At 33.6% G+C, this 16994-nt stretch overlaps 1 protein-coding gene across 12 annotated transcripts in view; it reads left to right on the top strand.

Annotated features, from left to right (window-relative positions):
• LOC143691680 (sucrase-isomaltase, intestinal-like) overlaps positions 1–16994 on the top strand; it is a 258152-nt gene that overhangs the window by 229925 nt on the left and 11233 nt on the right. For all 12 annotated transcript variants that reach the window (XM_077170512.1, XM_077170511.1, XM_077170515.1 and 9 more), the window contains 5 exons: positions 5290–5407; positions 8300–8468; positions 10276–10392; positions 11237–11385; positions 12069–12153. In XM_077170512.1, the coding sequence (XP_077026627.1) occupies positions 5290–5407; positions 8300–8468; positions 10276–10392; positions 11237–11385; positions 12069–12153 (638 nt within the window). The remainder of the gene's footprint in view (positions 1–5289; positions 5408–8299; positions 8469–10275; positions 10393–11236; positions 11386–12068; positions 12154–16994) is intronic.

Here is a 16994-nt window from a genome sequence, read left to right as displayed (position 1 = left end):
CTCTATTTGATTACAATGTCAGCCTAACTCCAGCAGTGAGACACCTATATCCCATAGCACAGAGTGGTATGGAAGAACTCTCCCAGGAAGGCAGCTCCCTGTAAGAGAGGCAACAGCACAGAGGAAGGAGCATGGGCTGAATGTTAGACTGGTTCCAGACAAGATCTTTAACTTCTCTTGACTGTGTAATGGGAACATAAATACTAATTTGCCCTTGTGAGTAAAGGGCTCAAAATATTGTATGTAAAGCAGGTGAACAGCACACTGTAATGGACAAGCACTAGCTACCGTTGTAGCTATAATTTTTTTTAAAAAAATAGAATTTCAATTTAAATAATTCCAAATGCTTTGTCATTTACTGCAAGTAAGCAATGGGCATAGGTAATGATTATTACAATTTTACGTCATCTTTATTCCTCCTGGATATGAAGCCAGAACAGTGGTCTAAGGGAGTCCTGATGAAGGTCTTTCTTTCCCAAGTGATGGTCTAATGCTTAGCTACCTTATTCCTGTTTTATATTCTTTTAAAGAACAAGTCTATCTCTTAAAAAAAAAAAAAAGCAAAAAGTTTGAATCAGCGAAGACACAGTTAATACAAACTTGGAACATGAAAGAAAGTAGCAAGCCTGCTAAACTCTCAGACACATTCTTTCCAAAACATATTATTGTAAAAAGTATTGAAGAAATCTACTTGCAGTCAGGAAAAGCATTACCAAGACACTGAGACTAAAGACTTAAGAGACCTGATGCAAAATGAGATGAATATTCTTATTCCTTGTGCTACTTTTAGGCAATTTTAAATTTCTTTTTTTCTCTTTTACAATTCAACAATCTAGGTTTTATCATTTTGTGAAATTTCTTTGATTGGTAACTGTTTCTGATTGTATAAATTTAGGCTTTGAGATAATTAGGAGTTATATCTCTGTTAAAATACAGAACTCCTATAATTACCCACTGCATTTCAGTGAGTAATTGTCTACATTTGTTACATATTTTTCTTTGAGACTGAGCAGGCTTGCTCTATTATAATGTAGTTAGTACTTAAAATGTTCTCTCAGGAGTGAAAGAATATGATGAGGCAGTTGCCTTCATCTGCAGGGGGTAAGAATATTATTACACAATGTCTAGATTCCTATGCCATTGTTTGCTGTGTCTATGCCTGTTCTACAAATGGCTTCAAATGGAGTTAAGTATTTAGTTAAATTTAAGCCAGAACAGATGGCCAAGGTAAAGTGATATAGCTGAGATATTAATATCTCAAATTTGAAAATCTAAAAGAGAGACATTTAAAGGCAGGAGATTCTAGATTCAAATTGTTTCCTTGTGTAATAGCCTCCTTCAATCCTTACTGCCATGTGGAACAATATAATATGCACTGAAAAAGTCATAAAATCTAAAACTAATGATTCCAAGAGAAAAAGACGAGAAGCTACAGAAAAATAAGGGTAGAGCAGCTCAACATTGTGGATTCCTACAATGCCCCTTTAAAGCTGTTATACTAAGAGCTATCTTCTAGTAGATTTGTTCAAAGTCAAGTTTTTGTGATATGGACTGGCTAAATTTTTAAATTTTTACATGGGCATTCACTGGAAATAGAACCTGGGTCTCTGGCATGGCAGGCAAGAACTCTGCCACTGTGGCCCACCCTGGACTGCTTAAGTTTTGAGAGATATGACTTAACTTTGGAAATATGTAAATCTATTTTTGGGATGTGTACTTGAGAGGACTGTAGAATTCTGACACTCTTGTTTGAATACTAGGAACATCTCCAAGGCTCATGCTTTCCTAGCAGTACCAGCATTACTGCTGCTCAAGCATTCTTAGTGTTTTCTCCTGCATGGGTTAAAGCTAGCCTCTTGAAAGACAAGTATTTGACCAGGAGTTATATTTTTTGCCTCAATTCTGCATTTAGTACATCCTTTTCACCTTGGTCTTTCAACAGTCTTTTTTCCCCCCACATTGTGGATTTTTATATCCATTCTACTAAGGATGCAACTTCAGAGATCTATTAAGAATACATGGCAAGAAAGATCTGTTTGTGTTAGGACTTGGTCTTAGAGTAGGATGTTGTTTGAGTATGATTTTGTTCCAAGTATAACTGAATCTACATCTAATTCACCTACTCTAACTATTTAACATGGTGAAAAGAATCTCGGGAGTTATTGTGGGAAGTGGTTGATTTTCAACTTCAGCATTTGGGGAGACTGGACATACACTGAGTCATTTAGGAAAATAAAAGGAAATAAGGTTAAGTATCAGAGGATATAGCACACCTTTGTGTAATTAGCAAAGTACTTTAAAATAAATTATACTAAGTGCAAAGATACTTCTTTTCATTCAAGGTAAGTACTTCCCAACTCACTAGATGGAAACCAAAAGTTATCCATCAATTGTCCTATAATTGGTACCATCTTATTAGTAGATATATTGGAATATTTAGAACCCATGCCATGTGGATTAATCTTTTTCTTGCTGCCATAAAAATTGGCACAAATTTAATGATTAAAAAACACTAAGATATGGTAACAAATTGACAGGTTCCAAGGATCAGAGCATGGGCATTTTGGGGAACCATTTTTCTGCCTACATGCCCCCCAAGTTTTATTACTATCTAGTCTTCTCTTGATCATTTTTACAAAATGCTTCTTCTGTCTTCCCACCAAGCCTTATAACTTCACTTTTTATTCCATCTCTTCTTTGTATTTCATAAAACACCATCCTCATCTACATCATGGCTATTGAACAAAGCATTGCATTACTTTATTTCCTTGAAAATGAGTAAAATATGATTCTCAATATGTTTCTCACGCTTTCCAGGTGAGAAAAACTTCTCTTAATCATTGCTAGGACATTTTTCTTTTCTCTTCCCAGTGTCGTGCAAAGATCCCAATAGTCCTGGGCAGAGTGAAGCCATTTGAGGAAGTCCTTTTACTCTTTGGTTTCTGCTGAAATACACATTGTCCAAGCCAATGTCTACTTGACAATCAGTCCTGTTGTTTTTTCTCCAAATGTCCACAGGAGATTTTTGCAGAGTCTGAGCACCTTGAATTCTGCAGGTGTAGGTAACCTCCTGAAATGCTCTGCATGCCCGTTTCCCTTCAGAAGTCCTTTCTTTTTCCTTAGGGCATCATTAGGGTGTGGACCAAAGCAGATCTCCAGACTTCTGTTCCTTTCTAGTGTCTTTAAAATTTGTAACCCCAACTCTAGCCTTGGTGAGTTTCCCTGTTTTTCTTCACTGCCTTCATGTGCAAATACCTCTTTCTTTTACCCCCAACACAATTTCCTTGAAAAGATCAGATTTCTGCAAGCAAAATTTAGAAATAAATGTGTCTACTGAGGACTACTGCTTTCCAGCAAGCCTTCACAAACATCAGTTGAAATACAAAAGGAGCATCTTAAAACAATCAGGAGAAAAAGATTGCTAGAAGAAAACATAAGCTAATAATAAAAGATTCCTACATATACAAATTACTTGCCATTACACATCTCTGTCACTCTAGGGCTGATCATATTAGTTCTTCAGCTAAACGTATACAGTGGCTTTACCTCAAGTTGAGAAAAACCCCTTGAGATTAGACTTCATAATTTAAGGCTAAACAAATGAACATATTCAGAGTTCTGGTAGACAGATGGGGTAACCTAGAAGGTCTAAATTGTACAAGTAAAAAATACAAAATATCTTTATATCATATGAAATAATGATATATATTATGAATACTAAGATAATTAAGATGATAAAATTTAATTCTCACAACATACCAATGAAATAAAAATTATTATCTTCATCTTCCAAATAAAGAATTGCAACACAGGTGACAATGTTAGTGAAAGCCTGTGCCAGGAGTCAAGCCCTGGCTATACTGTTTGTACAGAAAGTGTACACACCAGTAAATTTATATCCAGAGGTCCAAGCCGAGCCAGGTCTATCACATAAGTAGAAAGAATGTGGGTTTGAAGCTGGTACTGGAAACTAAACTTGCATATTTGATAGGAATTTCTTTTTTGGTCATAATCCAGTGCAAGCAGGCAAATTGATACACACAATCCTGCTTATCTCTGTAATCTCTTGTCTGTTTGAAAACCTCTCAAATTCATTGCCATTTACATCAAACAGTGTGAAAATTATGAAAGTTAGAACAAAGAAAAAGGCAAATCCTTTTTGACTGTTCTTTGAATTATAGTTAACTATTGTCAAGTTAGCATTCTATATAGTCCAAGGCATGGGACAAAATAATTTCAACCAAATACATACTCCTCTCCAAACTTAAATGAAATGCTATAAAGTTCCTACATTTAAAAAAAAAAACAACAACTTATTTTCGACAGGCTATGGTGGCTCAGCAGGCAGAGTTCTCACCTGCCATGCCAGGGACCCGAGTTTGATTCCTGGTGCCTCCCATGCAAAAAAATAAAATAAAAAACAAAAACAAAAACAAAAAAACCTTACTTTCACAAGTACTTCAAAGGATCTATCCTTAGCGAATATATCTTTTAATAGTTTTTCTGTATTATTCCCAACTTTTCAAATTTTAGACTTCCACGTGGCAAATTTTTCCTTATTGATCTTGCTTTGGCTGTCTAATCCAAATAGCCTTCAGAGGGTGAATAGTTTTTTTTAAGTGCCATTTGGTATGATGCTAAATATATTTATTTGGGCTGCCTACAAGGTGAAAGGCATTATTCTTTATTATTGACATCTTTCTTCACTTTTGATTTCTTTTTCTTGTCTTATTGCCCTGGATAAGTACTCCTGGGCAAGATTGAATGGAAATTATGACAGCAGGGACCTTTGTTGTTTCCAATCTAAATAAACTACTTTTAACATTTTACAGTAACATATGAGAAAATTGGCTATGGGTATTTATTGTAGATAAACTGAATTAAATTAAGGAAGTTTCATTCTGTTACTATTTCACTAAGGGATTTTATCATGATTGAAATTGAATTTTATCAAATACTTTTTCTTTATCTGTTGAGATGATTATATGCTCTCCTTTAATGCATAAATATGTGAATTATGTTGATTGATTTTTTTATATCAAATTAACTTTGTATTTATGAGACATCCAACTTAATTCTAATAGTTATAGCCAACCATATCACACAAGTTCAAACCAAAATTTAAGATTTTATTTTTCATGCCAATGTAATATTATTCCCACTAAGTGTAAAAACATTCCAGTCTTCAAGAAGCTCATAGACTAGTGAAGATAACCAACAGACAAGTGAAATGCAATAAGGCTATTTAAATTATGTTAGGAAAACATGTTTATTTTATTTCATCTTTAGATATCAATGGTAGAATTTTGGCTGAGAAAACATTATGCCCTGATTCCAAGACCTATCTGGGAAATCATTATGATACACATTCTTTGTTTGGCTGGTCACAAGCAATATCTACTTTCTAGTGAGTAGTTTATCAATCTTCTTGAAATATTTTACTTCACTATATACAGATTATTATTAAATATCTCTTTAGAAATAGAAAAAAATTGTTTAAAGTAAATGTTACATTTTATTATATATTTTTAAAATTTTCAATGGTAAGTAATTTTCCACTTCTTAAGTATAATATTGATTTATTATTTTATTGTATTCTTACTGATTTTATAAGTGTTATAACAAACCATTTCAACACCAAAAGCAGAGTAGACTACTACCCTTAGTAGAGCCATAAAAATGTATCTAACACACTCAAACCTAAAATTTTGATTTTGGATAAATGTTAGTGAAAACAGAATTTTGCCACAATTTTATAATGTAGGATGAAATTGTTAATAAATACAACAGTTTTAAAGGAGTATGTGTGTTAATATTGTCTTTATCTCACTTTGATTGAGTCACCTCTTTATACCATTACTCCTGAAGAGAGCTATTTTTAAACATGGGTAAACATGATTGTGTAAAGTCTCTACCATTAGAGTTTTATGTTAGGACTTGTGCAAGGCATTATGCTAAGTGCCATACAAACAAGGTTGGTACACAAACCCTTCTCACTCCTGAAGTTAACAATCCCAGATCTTAAAGCACCCTCTTAGTAACCAGCTAAGTTCCCCCAGTTGCGGGTTTGCTGCATCACGCCATTTCTAACTTGTCATGTGTGCATCTGTTAAGATACTCTTTAACCTGCCTTATTAGAATTAGGTTTATGGGCTAAGGTATAGAACCCTGTGTTTCCATTTACAGCATACTTCTCTGTTGAAAACAGTTCCAGGTCATGTTTAGCTTACTATACCTTAACAAGTTGTCATAAATATAGGCAAAATATATATGACTGTTAGAGTCAGCCTGTTTAATTTATAAAGTGAGTTATCAGAATTGCAGCCTTTGATGTCTGAGGATCAAGTTTAGAACTGATTATTTTAGACATATACAAATAAATAATAAAATAAAATTCTATTTTAATGTTTTGGAATACAACCATTTTTTAGAGCTATGAGTTCAGAGAATTTATTGAAATATTTTGGTGATTATAATAGAAGATTTCAGAGCTGAAGGAGGACATAAAGTTCATTTAACAAGGCTCTCTCCTACCTACCATTGAAAAATTATTAGGTTTTGATTTGACTGAAAACAAAATGCATAAATTATATATTGAACTTGATGGATAAAATTCTGAACATATATTTTACAATATGGCTAATTAAGTAGATCTGCTAACCAACTATTCTTGTACTGATAAAAAAGGAAATTACTTTAAAATATGAAAATAACAATACATAAATAACATAGAATTATATGCCATTGCTACAAAACAAAGAGAAGTTAGGTGGCTCACAAATATTTAATATTTATTTATATGTTCTTTAAATTTATACTATCTCAATTATCCATACCAAATTTTTATTAAAACTGCAAGGAAACAGTTCTTTAGATTTTAGAATCTATCACTCATATCTAGGCTACTCAAGAAACTGCTTATTATGTATAACTCATAAAGGAGTTTAGGATCTTCAAAGATGAAGAAGGAAGAGAGGGAGAAGAAGTAAATTTAGACATGTATTCATCTTCAGTTTTGATAGTTATTTCTCTGAACACATTTCATATTTCAGATTAAAGTTAACATGGCTTCCAAATTCTGAACTTTATGAAATTCAAATCATGAAAATTTATTTCCCAGAAGACATAAAATAGTTTTAAGTATGGGTATTAGCAAGATTCATCTTGACAAGGCAATGAGAATGTTTATTGGGTTTATTAGTAGAGCTGTTGTCATTCTACTTAATCTAAAACTCATTTTTAATGAAAACCATTGTTGTTGTTTTTTTTCATTATTTTACCTTTGGGAGACAAAATGATTGGTCCTAAAGTCCTAGGTAAATAATGGCTAAAACTCAGGTTACAGTTGTTGAAGCAGGATGATGCAGACACAGGACTTTAACTTCTCAACATAGTTTACAACTTAGAGGAATTTACTGAGTACTTGTAATGTGCCAGCTCTTGTGAAAGGTGCTCTTATATTTTGTCTTTATTTAAACATAAAAACAATCTGTGAATTAGTTATAATTAGCTCTAGTTTATAGTAGCTAAGTCACATGCTAAAAGTTACTTAGTTTAACATGGACAACCTGGACAGAGTTTAGATCTCTTTATTGAAATGCCCATCTCAGTTTTTTCTTGATCTCTAGGTTTGATGAAGAAATAAACTGTTAAACACTTAAGTTAAATTGAAACAATAGAACAACCAAAATAAAAATTCAGGCTAATGCTGTGAAAAACACTCCACAAATATTCTTTTTTGTGTACACTTAAGGTTTCACTAGGGAAATGTAATCAATTTAAATTAGTAGCATTTCCAACATCAGTAAAAGTCCCCATGGTAGAATAGCATGAAAGTTTTTAAAATGATGTTGTTCAAGTCTGCTCCCTAGATCATCTGATTTAATTGATCTGGATGAGGCCTTGGGGATGTTGTTTTTTAAAAGCTCCCAGACATTTATAATGTACAACCATTGTTGAGAAACCCTGCATATGAGTATAAGTTATAAGACAGATTTGGTTTAAGAAAATTTGGTTTGGATGCTTAGCATGGGCTTTTAACAGCTTTTCATTAAAATGTATAAATAGTTTATATATACTAAATTCTTTTTTACTGGCTTCATTCCCTCCATTTCATGTTTTTGTGGCTTTATACCTTTGATAAAATATTTGAATTGCATGGAAATTGGGAAATCTGGAATAATTGTACATACTAAATATGATACAGTTATATACTTTAAATCCATGTTTTTTTTGAGAATATAGAAAAATATGGAATCTTTTCAGAATAATACTAAAGTTTTTCTTATGTTTTCTCCAGTGCTTGTCAGAATGCTACAAAAAAGAGAGCATTTGTTTTGAGTCGTTCAACGTTTGTTGGGAGTGGGCAGTACACTGGCCATTGGCTAGGTGATAACTTTTCACGTTGGAGAGATATGCATATGTCAATCATTGGAATACTAGAATTTAATCTCTTTGGAATTCCATATGTAAGTTTTAAATTAAACAATTACATTAAGACCTGTATTCAATCAGTATTATCTGAGGGTGCAAAATTACTTCTCTAAGGATAAAATGTATTCAGATTCTTTTCAGGTGGTTGTAAATAATACGCTTCATTTAGCCACTGTAGAAATTCCTTTAACCTCTGTAGCTCTCAGAAAATCATATCTTTCTTAATTTTTTTTTCTATTTGGAGTCATTAAAACACTTGGCCATTGTACAATTGGAAAAGTTTACTTTCTCTGTCATTCACCTGTACCCTAATCCCATATATTAGTCCTCTACAACCTATTACTTTAAGCTTTTTAGAATAAGTGGGGAAAGGAGAAGCAGGCAATTTGGAAAGAGGGATAGAAAGTTCAATCAAGAGATGCCTCCACAGAAAGAAAGCCACAGATGGAGCAGTCAGATGCTGAAAACAGTGAAACCCAGGAGAGAAGGACCAGGAGATTCTGCATGTGCCTTGCCATGTGACAAGAGGAGTCCCTGGTCTCTGGATCACTTGTTGATACCTTGATTTGGACATTTTCATGGCTTCAGAACTCCTTCAGGAAAAGATTCCTGTGTTGAAAACATAATCTTCCAGATCAACTGAAGAAAGAATGGGATTATGCTACTCACTTTTTTTTTCAATTTACTTTTTGCACTTAAATCTATATCTTGGCAATGACTTTACTATTAAAAAAGAGAGAGATGCCTCCATTTCCTATGACGGGAGGAAGTGAGATTAAATTCCCTCCTATCTGAGAACTAATGATAGACACTTTTTTCTGTTAAAGAATTTGCTGCTATGTTAACAAAATAGAAAGTTTTATTGTAGTAGATTCCCCATATCCCAATGACTTTTTAAAGAAAAACTATAGAGAAATATTCGCCGTATTTTGGAAAACTGAAAATAAAGTTGTCACTGATCTGGTGAGAATTTCATTTGCTGTTCAAGTGATGATTAACTACATTTAAAGAACAATTACTTAGTAAATATTGAAAAAGGAAATACAACTTCAAGTTGTGTCTGGATTAGAAACTGATAAGAAGCAAAACTTTAAAAATAAGCAGCCTTAGAAAGGAAAGGAGTTATGACCTGCTCTTTCTCTGCTGAGGATTTACAGTTTAGCAGAGTATGGATTAAAACATCCATGGTTTGGAGGAACTAGAATTTAATTATAATTGGCATATTTTATGACTCTGTGCTTTACTTCTTTATGACTTTTTAGTCTACAAACATTCAAATTAACCCAACGCTTTGTGATTAGAAGTTATAATTCTGAGAGGCCAAGAGACACTCTGGAATAAAGCAATTTGAGACCCGGACGAAGCCTTCATTAGATAACAGGAAGCAAAGTCTCTGTAATTTATGATGAAAAGGAGAGCATAATCAAGTGTAATCATTCTAGAGTCCTTTGTCCCAGTCTGAGTGGTCAGTTACCAAGGCTTTTTGTTAAAGTTCACTGCATTGTGAATGTCCTTACTTCAGACTAAGAGGCAATCTAGAGAACTGCACTTGAAAGAAAAAGTAGTTTTAAGTGTATTGGATTACCTAAATCCTTACTTATGCCATGATGTAGGCCACAATTTTCCTTTAATCAAGCCTGGACAGGAGGGACTTACCACTCTTTTTTTCCATATGTTCTTCTCAAAGAATGTACTTATTCAAATTCCACAATATGAACATGATATCCAAGTGATCCTAAACATGTTTGTCATTAAAACAGTGCAATCTGAAATAGCTCAGTGTGGATTTTATGGCAAAATAAATAAGTGAAAATTATTGAGATTGCTAAAATCTTCCTCCAGGTTGGAGCTGATATATGTGGGTTTAATGGAGAGCCAACTTATGAACTTTGCCTGCGCTGGATGCAACTTGGGGCATTTTATCCCTTTTCTAGAAACCATAATGCATTTGGAAACAAGGCAAGTAAGAGCCAATTTAAAATTGTGACTACTATACTTACTATTAGCTTGTAACTAGAAGCCAGGGTTAGGAAAAAAATATATATGTAAAATCATAAAAAATGCATCAAAATCAAATTACTCTTTAATATTACTATCAAAAATGTGCGGTTAATTTTTTTAAATTTAATTTTAATTGATTTTATCAAGAGCTATAAGAGAATGACAAGAAATAAATGTTGGAGAAAGAGGTTTTCTAAAATTGTCCTTTAAAGTGCATTGTTTAGAATCAATCTCCAAAATGAAGCATATTTCATCACTTTTAATAACCTGTGAATAATTTGTTCCTTTATCATACAAGGCTATATTTGTAATTATCCTTAATTAGTAGTTCAGTAATCTACCAAATTCCAAGTATTTGTTCTGATGGTGAGCAGATCATAGTGAGATCTGGTACGAAATTCTCCAATTTGATAACAGACTCAAGCAAGTTGCCAGTTTTTATTCCTCAGTCAAATAACTATTGATCCTACCCTCCCTCTTAAGGAGAATGTGTAGCAATGATCTTTCACCTGGAAATGATTTAACACTTTGCTGGTAGCTGGGCATGTGGACTTGCACACTATACTCTATGGTTTGTAAACTTTATAGAGTGTATTTAATTGAGAAACAACTCCATGTTCCCCAGTTGCTAAGATTGCCAATGATCACCTTCCTGTGAAAGGCTTTCAAATAGAAATAATATTCAAAACTTGTCTGCTTTTCTGCTTCTTCCTCACCCATCATCCCACAAACACACCCTCCAAAAAAAATTTTTTTTATAGCACTTTAAGAATCAGTATATTGAAATATTTCTCTTTTACAGGAACAAGACCCGGGGGTGTTTGGAGAAAAGTTTGCTGCAGTTTCCCGTTCTGTTTTAAAGATTAGATACACACTGCTGCCTTACTTATATACCCTCTTCTACCATTCTCATGTCAGTGGAAATACAGTGGTCCGAGGACTGATGCATGAGTAAATAACACTTAATAATATTCTAGACCTCTTAGATTTTGTACAACACTGATCCTAGAAGCCTGGTTCTCCTACCAAAGGAATTATTTTGAGGATGGAAAAATAAGCAAATCAGTAGAATTTTTTTCCTTTGTAATTGGAAATAATTTTAGAAAGCAAACTTGAAGCCCTGCCATGGAAAACTGGGAAGATAACATGTAACACATTTGAAACAAGTAGAATACAATATAGAACATTATATATTAAGTCCTGATTGTGTTGCATTGGCTATAAAGTATGTAAAAAGCCAAAGAAAGGTGAGGTTAATGTGAAATAAAATAGGGAGAGCTTTGCGAAGGAGGCTGGGTTGTACTGTATCCTTGGAGACTATCGGGGATACAAAAAAGGAAAAGAACGATAACGGCAAAATCTAATGTAGACAATTTAATTATTTTTGTGACCTTTGTGTTGATGGTCATTTATTGTTTGGTCAGGGAAGGCAGCTGATACCAATTGCTTTGCTTGATGATGAGAACTTTATTCCCAAAACATACTTTGTACCCTAAACCTTTCCCTGTTTTTTCTTTTTTGGTCTTAGTGTTGATCATCATGAAGCAGAGTCCCTAAGAAGATATGATTAAGACTTTAGTTATTTATACCAAGACACTATTTTGATTAAATTGTTTCTCATCCTAAAACTCTAGATTTACATCAGATCCTCAGACTCATGGAATTGACAAAGCATTCCTTTGGGGACCGGCTTTAATGATTACTCCAGTTCTTGATGAGGCAAGTACTAAAATTTTATATCAGAACAGAATGGTTATCTAGAGCACACTGGTGTCATGTAATAATTCCAACCACTCCAAACTTACAATAATCCCCTAATTTTTACATCATTTTCATCCTTAGATTTGAAAACAATTTATTTATATATGTCTATTTTACCTTGCATTAAATATACCCTGTGCAAAGTAAGTAAGAGAAAAACTGAAATATGTTTCTGCTATTCATAAATTCTGAAATAAGTCTCAAAATAATTTGTAGAAATAGAATATTGACCCCCAAAATATGTCACATGAAAAAGAATGGAGATGGCAGTCCCTTCTTCATTATTATAATGTGGCAGCAAGGAAAGCCTATTATAAGAACATCACTTGCCTCATATAGCCCAAATTCCTGATTCAAATCCATTTTTTTCCATTTCCTACAGATAACTGTCTTACCCATATTTTAAACTCCAATATAAATGCCCTCTGGGAAAACGGGTATGAAAACCACATGTGCGTGAGGATGGGCAAGGTGGATGTTGTAAGAATGATTTGCCAATAAATTAATGCAAATTTGGGAACCAAGTATTATGATTCCTGGGCAGAAAAAGAATATTTTTAAGGCTGCCTGCTTATTACATCAAATTTTTCTAGCTTTGATGAATTTAGCACAGCCACACACAGAGCTGAGATTGGGCCATCATGGAATTCTTCCAAGAAACTATTTTCTATATTTCTGGATTGTTCTTAACCTCACAAGTCTTCTTGAGCTACAAAAAAGGTGGGGGATGGGTGGAGTTGAGATGGAGGGAGTTGGTCTGTTTATGAACCCTCCCTTGGATTGCTTCTACCTTTTGGCTGTTGCGGATAATGCTGCTATGCAGATTGGTGTACAAGTACCTGTTTGAATGCTACTTTCAATTTTGGAGTAGAAGTGGAATTGCTAGATCGTATTGTAATTCTATATTTAACTTGTAGAGAAACTACCAAATTGTTTTCCATAGGAGCAACACCATTCAACAGTTACATATTCCCACCAAAAATATGCAAGAGGTTCCTCTCTTTCTCTGCACCTTCAACAGCACTTGTTTTTTTTTTTTGTTTCTTTTAGTAAGAGCTGTTCTAGTGGATGTGAAGTAATATCTCATTGCGGTTTTTTTTAACGTGTTTTTTTTAACACAATTGTATTCACACACCATACAATCCATGCAAAGTATTAATTTGATGGCTCTCAGTATCATCACAGAACTGTGCTTACATTGCCCCAGTTAATTTTACAATATTTTCATAGCTCAAAAAAGAAAAACCCCATCCTCCTTATTTTCCTCTATTTTATGAGATTCTTTTTTTCCTTTTAATGCAATTTTATTAAGATACATTCACACACCATGCAATCCATCCAAAGTATAATCAGTTCCTCACGTATCATCACATAGTTGTGTATTCATCATCACAATAATTTTCGAACATTTTTATTACTCCAAAAAAAAAGAAAAGAAAACCTGAAACATTCTGTATCCCTTATTCCCTCCATCATTGACCCCTAGCATTGGTGTTACTATCAAAGAAAGAATATTAAGATATTACTTTTAACGATAGTCCACAATTTGCAATAGGGCATTTTTTCCCCATATACCACTCTCTTATTAGCAACTTGTAATAGTGCCATATGTTATTCTAATTCATGAAAGAACTTTTTAAATATTTATACTGTTAATCTACAGTCATCGTCTGCCACAAGATCCACTGGGTTATACAGTCCCATGTTTTAACCTCTAGCTTTCCTTCTGATAACATACACATCTCTAATGTTCCCCTATCAATGACATCCACACACAATTCAGCACTGATAATTAGCCTCACAATAATGTGCTATCATCATCTCTACCCATTTCCACTAATTTAAATTCAACTCTGTTAAAAATTCTGAACACCTTAAGCAACTGCTCCCCTTTCTCTAGCCTTATTCTATCTCCTGGTAACCTATATTCTAAATTCTATGTCTAGGAGTTTACATAAGATAATAATTCATGTTAATGAGATCATACAATATTTATCCTTTTGTGTCTGACTTATTTCACTAAACATAATGTCCTCAAGTTTCATCCATATTGTCGCAGGTTCAGGACATCGTTCCTTCTTACTGCTGGATAATATCCCAACGTATGTATATACCACAAATTTTGTTTACCCTTTCATCAGTTGTTGGACACTTGGCTTATTTCTTTCTTTTTGCAATTGTGAATAATGCCACTGTGAACATTGGTGTGCAAAAGTCTGTTTGCATTCCTGCTTTCAGTTTTTCTGGGTATATCTGATTAGCAGAATTGCCAGATCATAGGGCAACTCTATACTGACTTTCTGAGGAATTGCTGAACTATCTTCCCCAGTAGCTGTACCTTTGTACATTCCTACCCACAGTAATTAAGTACTCCTGTTTGTCTACATCCGCTCCAACATGTGTAGTTTCCTGTGTTTTTTTTTTAATAGTGGCCATTCTAATAGGTATGAAATGATAAATCATTGTTTTAATTTGCACTTCCCTGATAGCTAATGAAGGTGAGCCTCTATTCACGTCTTTGTTTGTTTTTTTAGCCATTTTGTTTCATCTTTGGAGAAATGTCTTTTGCCCATTTTAAAAATTGGGTTGTTTTGTCTTTTTATTGCTGAGATGTAAGATTTCTTTTTATATTCTGTCTATCAAACCCTTATAGATATGTGGTTTCCAAATATTTTCTATCATTGAGGCAGCTGCCTATTCACCCTTTTGACAAAATGCTTTGAAGCACAGAGTCATTCAATTTTGAGGAACTCTTATTTAGCTATTTTTTCTTTTGTTCCTTGTGCTTTTAGTGTAAGGTCTGAGAAACCACCACCTATCACTACATCTTGAAGATGCGTCCCTGTATTTTTTTCTAGGAGGTTTATGGTACTTTCTTATACTTAGGTCTTTAATCCACCTTAATTTTCATATAGAGAATGAGCTCAGGTTCTTCTTTCATTCTTTTGAATATGGATATCTAGTTCTCCCAGCACCATTTGTTGAAATGGTATCCACTTGAGTGGACTCGAAAGCCTTGTCAGAAATCAAATGTCCATAGACCTGAGGATCTATTTCTGAAATCTCAATTTGATTCGATTGGTCAATATTTCTATCTTCATGACAGTACCATGCTGTTTGATTACTGTAGCTTTATAATAGGCATTAAAGATAGGAAGTGTGAGTCCTTCCACTTTGTTTTTCTTTTTCAAGATGTTTTTGCCTATTCAGGGCCCTTACCATTCCAAGTAGATTTGGTAAATAGCTTTTCCATTTCTCCAAAGTAGATTGTTGGAATTTTGGTTAGTATTGCATTGAATCTGTAGGTCAATTTGGATCACACTGATATATTAATTAGTATTAATTAATTGGCATAAAATTTTAATTAATTAGCTTTCCAAACCACAAACACAGGTGTACTTCCATTTATTTAGGTCTTCTTTGATTTCTTTTAGCAATGTTTTATATTTTTCTGAAGATAAGTCCTTTATGTCATTGATTAAGTTTATCCTAGATATATGATTTTTTTAGTTGTTATTGTAAATGGAATTTTTTCTTGATTTCCTCTTCAGTTGGCTCATTATTAGTGAATAGAAACACTACTAACTTTTGCATGTTTATCTTGTGTCCCGCCACTTTGATGTAGTCATTTATTAGTCCTAGAAACTTTGTTGTAGTTTTTTCAGAACTTCTAAATGTAGGACCACATCATCTGCAAAGAGCGAAAGTTTTAGTTCTTCCTTTCCAATTTGGGTGACTTTTATTTCTTTTTCTTGCTTAGTTGCCCTAGCTAGAACTTCCAGCACAATGCTGAATAACAGTGGTGACAGTGGGTATCATTGTCTTGTTCCCAGTATGAGAGGGAAATCTTTCAGTCTCTCATCATTGGATAGAATGTTAACTATGGGTTTTTCATATATGCCCTTTTTCGTGTTGAGGACATTTCCTTCTATATCTATCTTTTGAGGTATTTTTCTCAAGAAAGGATGCTGGATTTTGTCAAATGCCTTTTCTTTACCAATTGAGATGATCATGTGTTTTTTTTTTCCTTTCAATTTGTTAATGTGGTGTGTTATATTCATTGATTTTCTTGTGTTGATCCCACCTTGCATACCTGAAATAAAATCCACTTGGTCATGTATAATTATTTCACAGTGTTGTTAGAGTCAATTTGCAAGTATTTTGTTGAGGATTTTTACATCAATATTCATAGAGAAATTGGTATGTAATTTTCTTTTCTTGTGGTGTCTTTATCCTGTTTTGGTATTAGAAGGATGTTGGCTTTATAGAATGAGTTATATAGTGTTCCCTCCTCGTCAACATTTTGGAAGAGTTTGAACAGGATTGGTATTAATTCTTCTTGGAATGACTGATAGAAATCATTTATGAAACCATATGGCCTTCTTTTGTTCAAAGGTTTTTGATGACTAGTTTAATCTCTTTACTTGTGATTCATTTGTTGCGGTCTTCTATTTTTTCATGGGTCAGTGTGGGTTGCTCATGTGTTTCTAAGAAATTTTCCATTTCATCTAAGTTGTCTGGTTGTTGGTGTACAGTTGATCATAGTATCCACTTATGATCCTTTTGTCATTTCGTTGGAATACAGGGTAATGATGCTCCTCTCGTTTTTTATCTTTTTGCATCTTTTCACTTTTTTTCTTTGTCAGACTAGCTAAGGGCTTGTCAGTTTTATTGATCTTCTCAGGGAGTCAACTTCTGGTTTTGTTGATCCTCTCCATTATTTTTTTGTTCTCCATTTCGTTTATTTCCTCTCTAGTCTTTGTTATTCCTTTTCTTCTGCTTGCTTTGGGATTCGTTTA

Source organism: Tamandua tetradactyla, chromosome 7 (genome assembly GCF_023851605.1).
Source record: "Tamandua tetradactyla isolate mTamTet1 chromosome 7, mTamTet1.pri, whole genome shotgun sequence".
Lineage (NCBI taxonomy): Eukaryota > Metazoa > Chordata > Mammalia > Pilosa > Myrmecophagidae > Tamandua > Tamandua tetradactyla.
The sequence above is the reverse complement of the archived record's forward strand: the minus strand, read 5'-3'. Positions and strand labels throughout refer to the sequence as shown.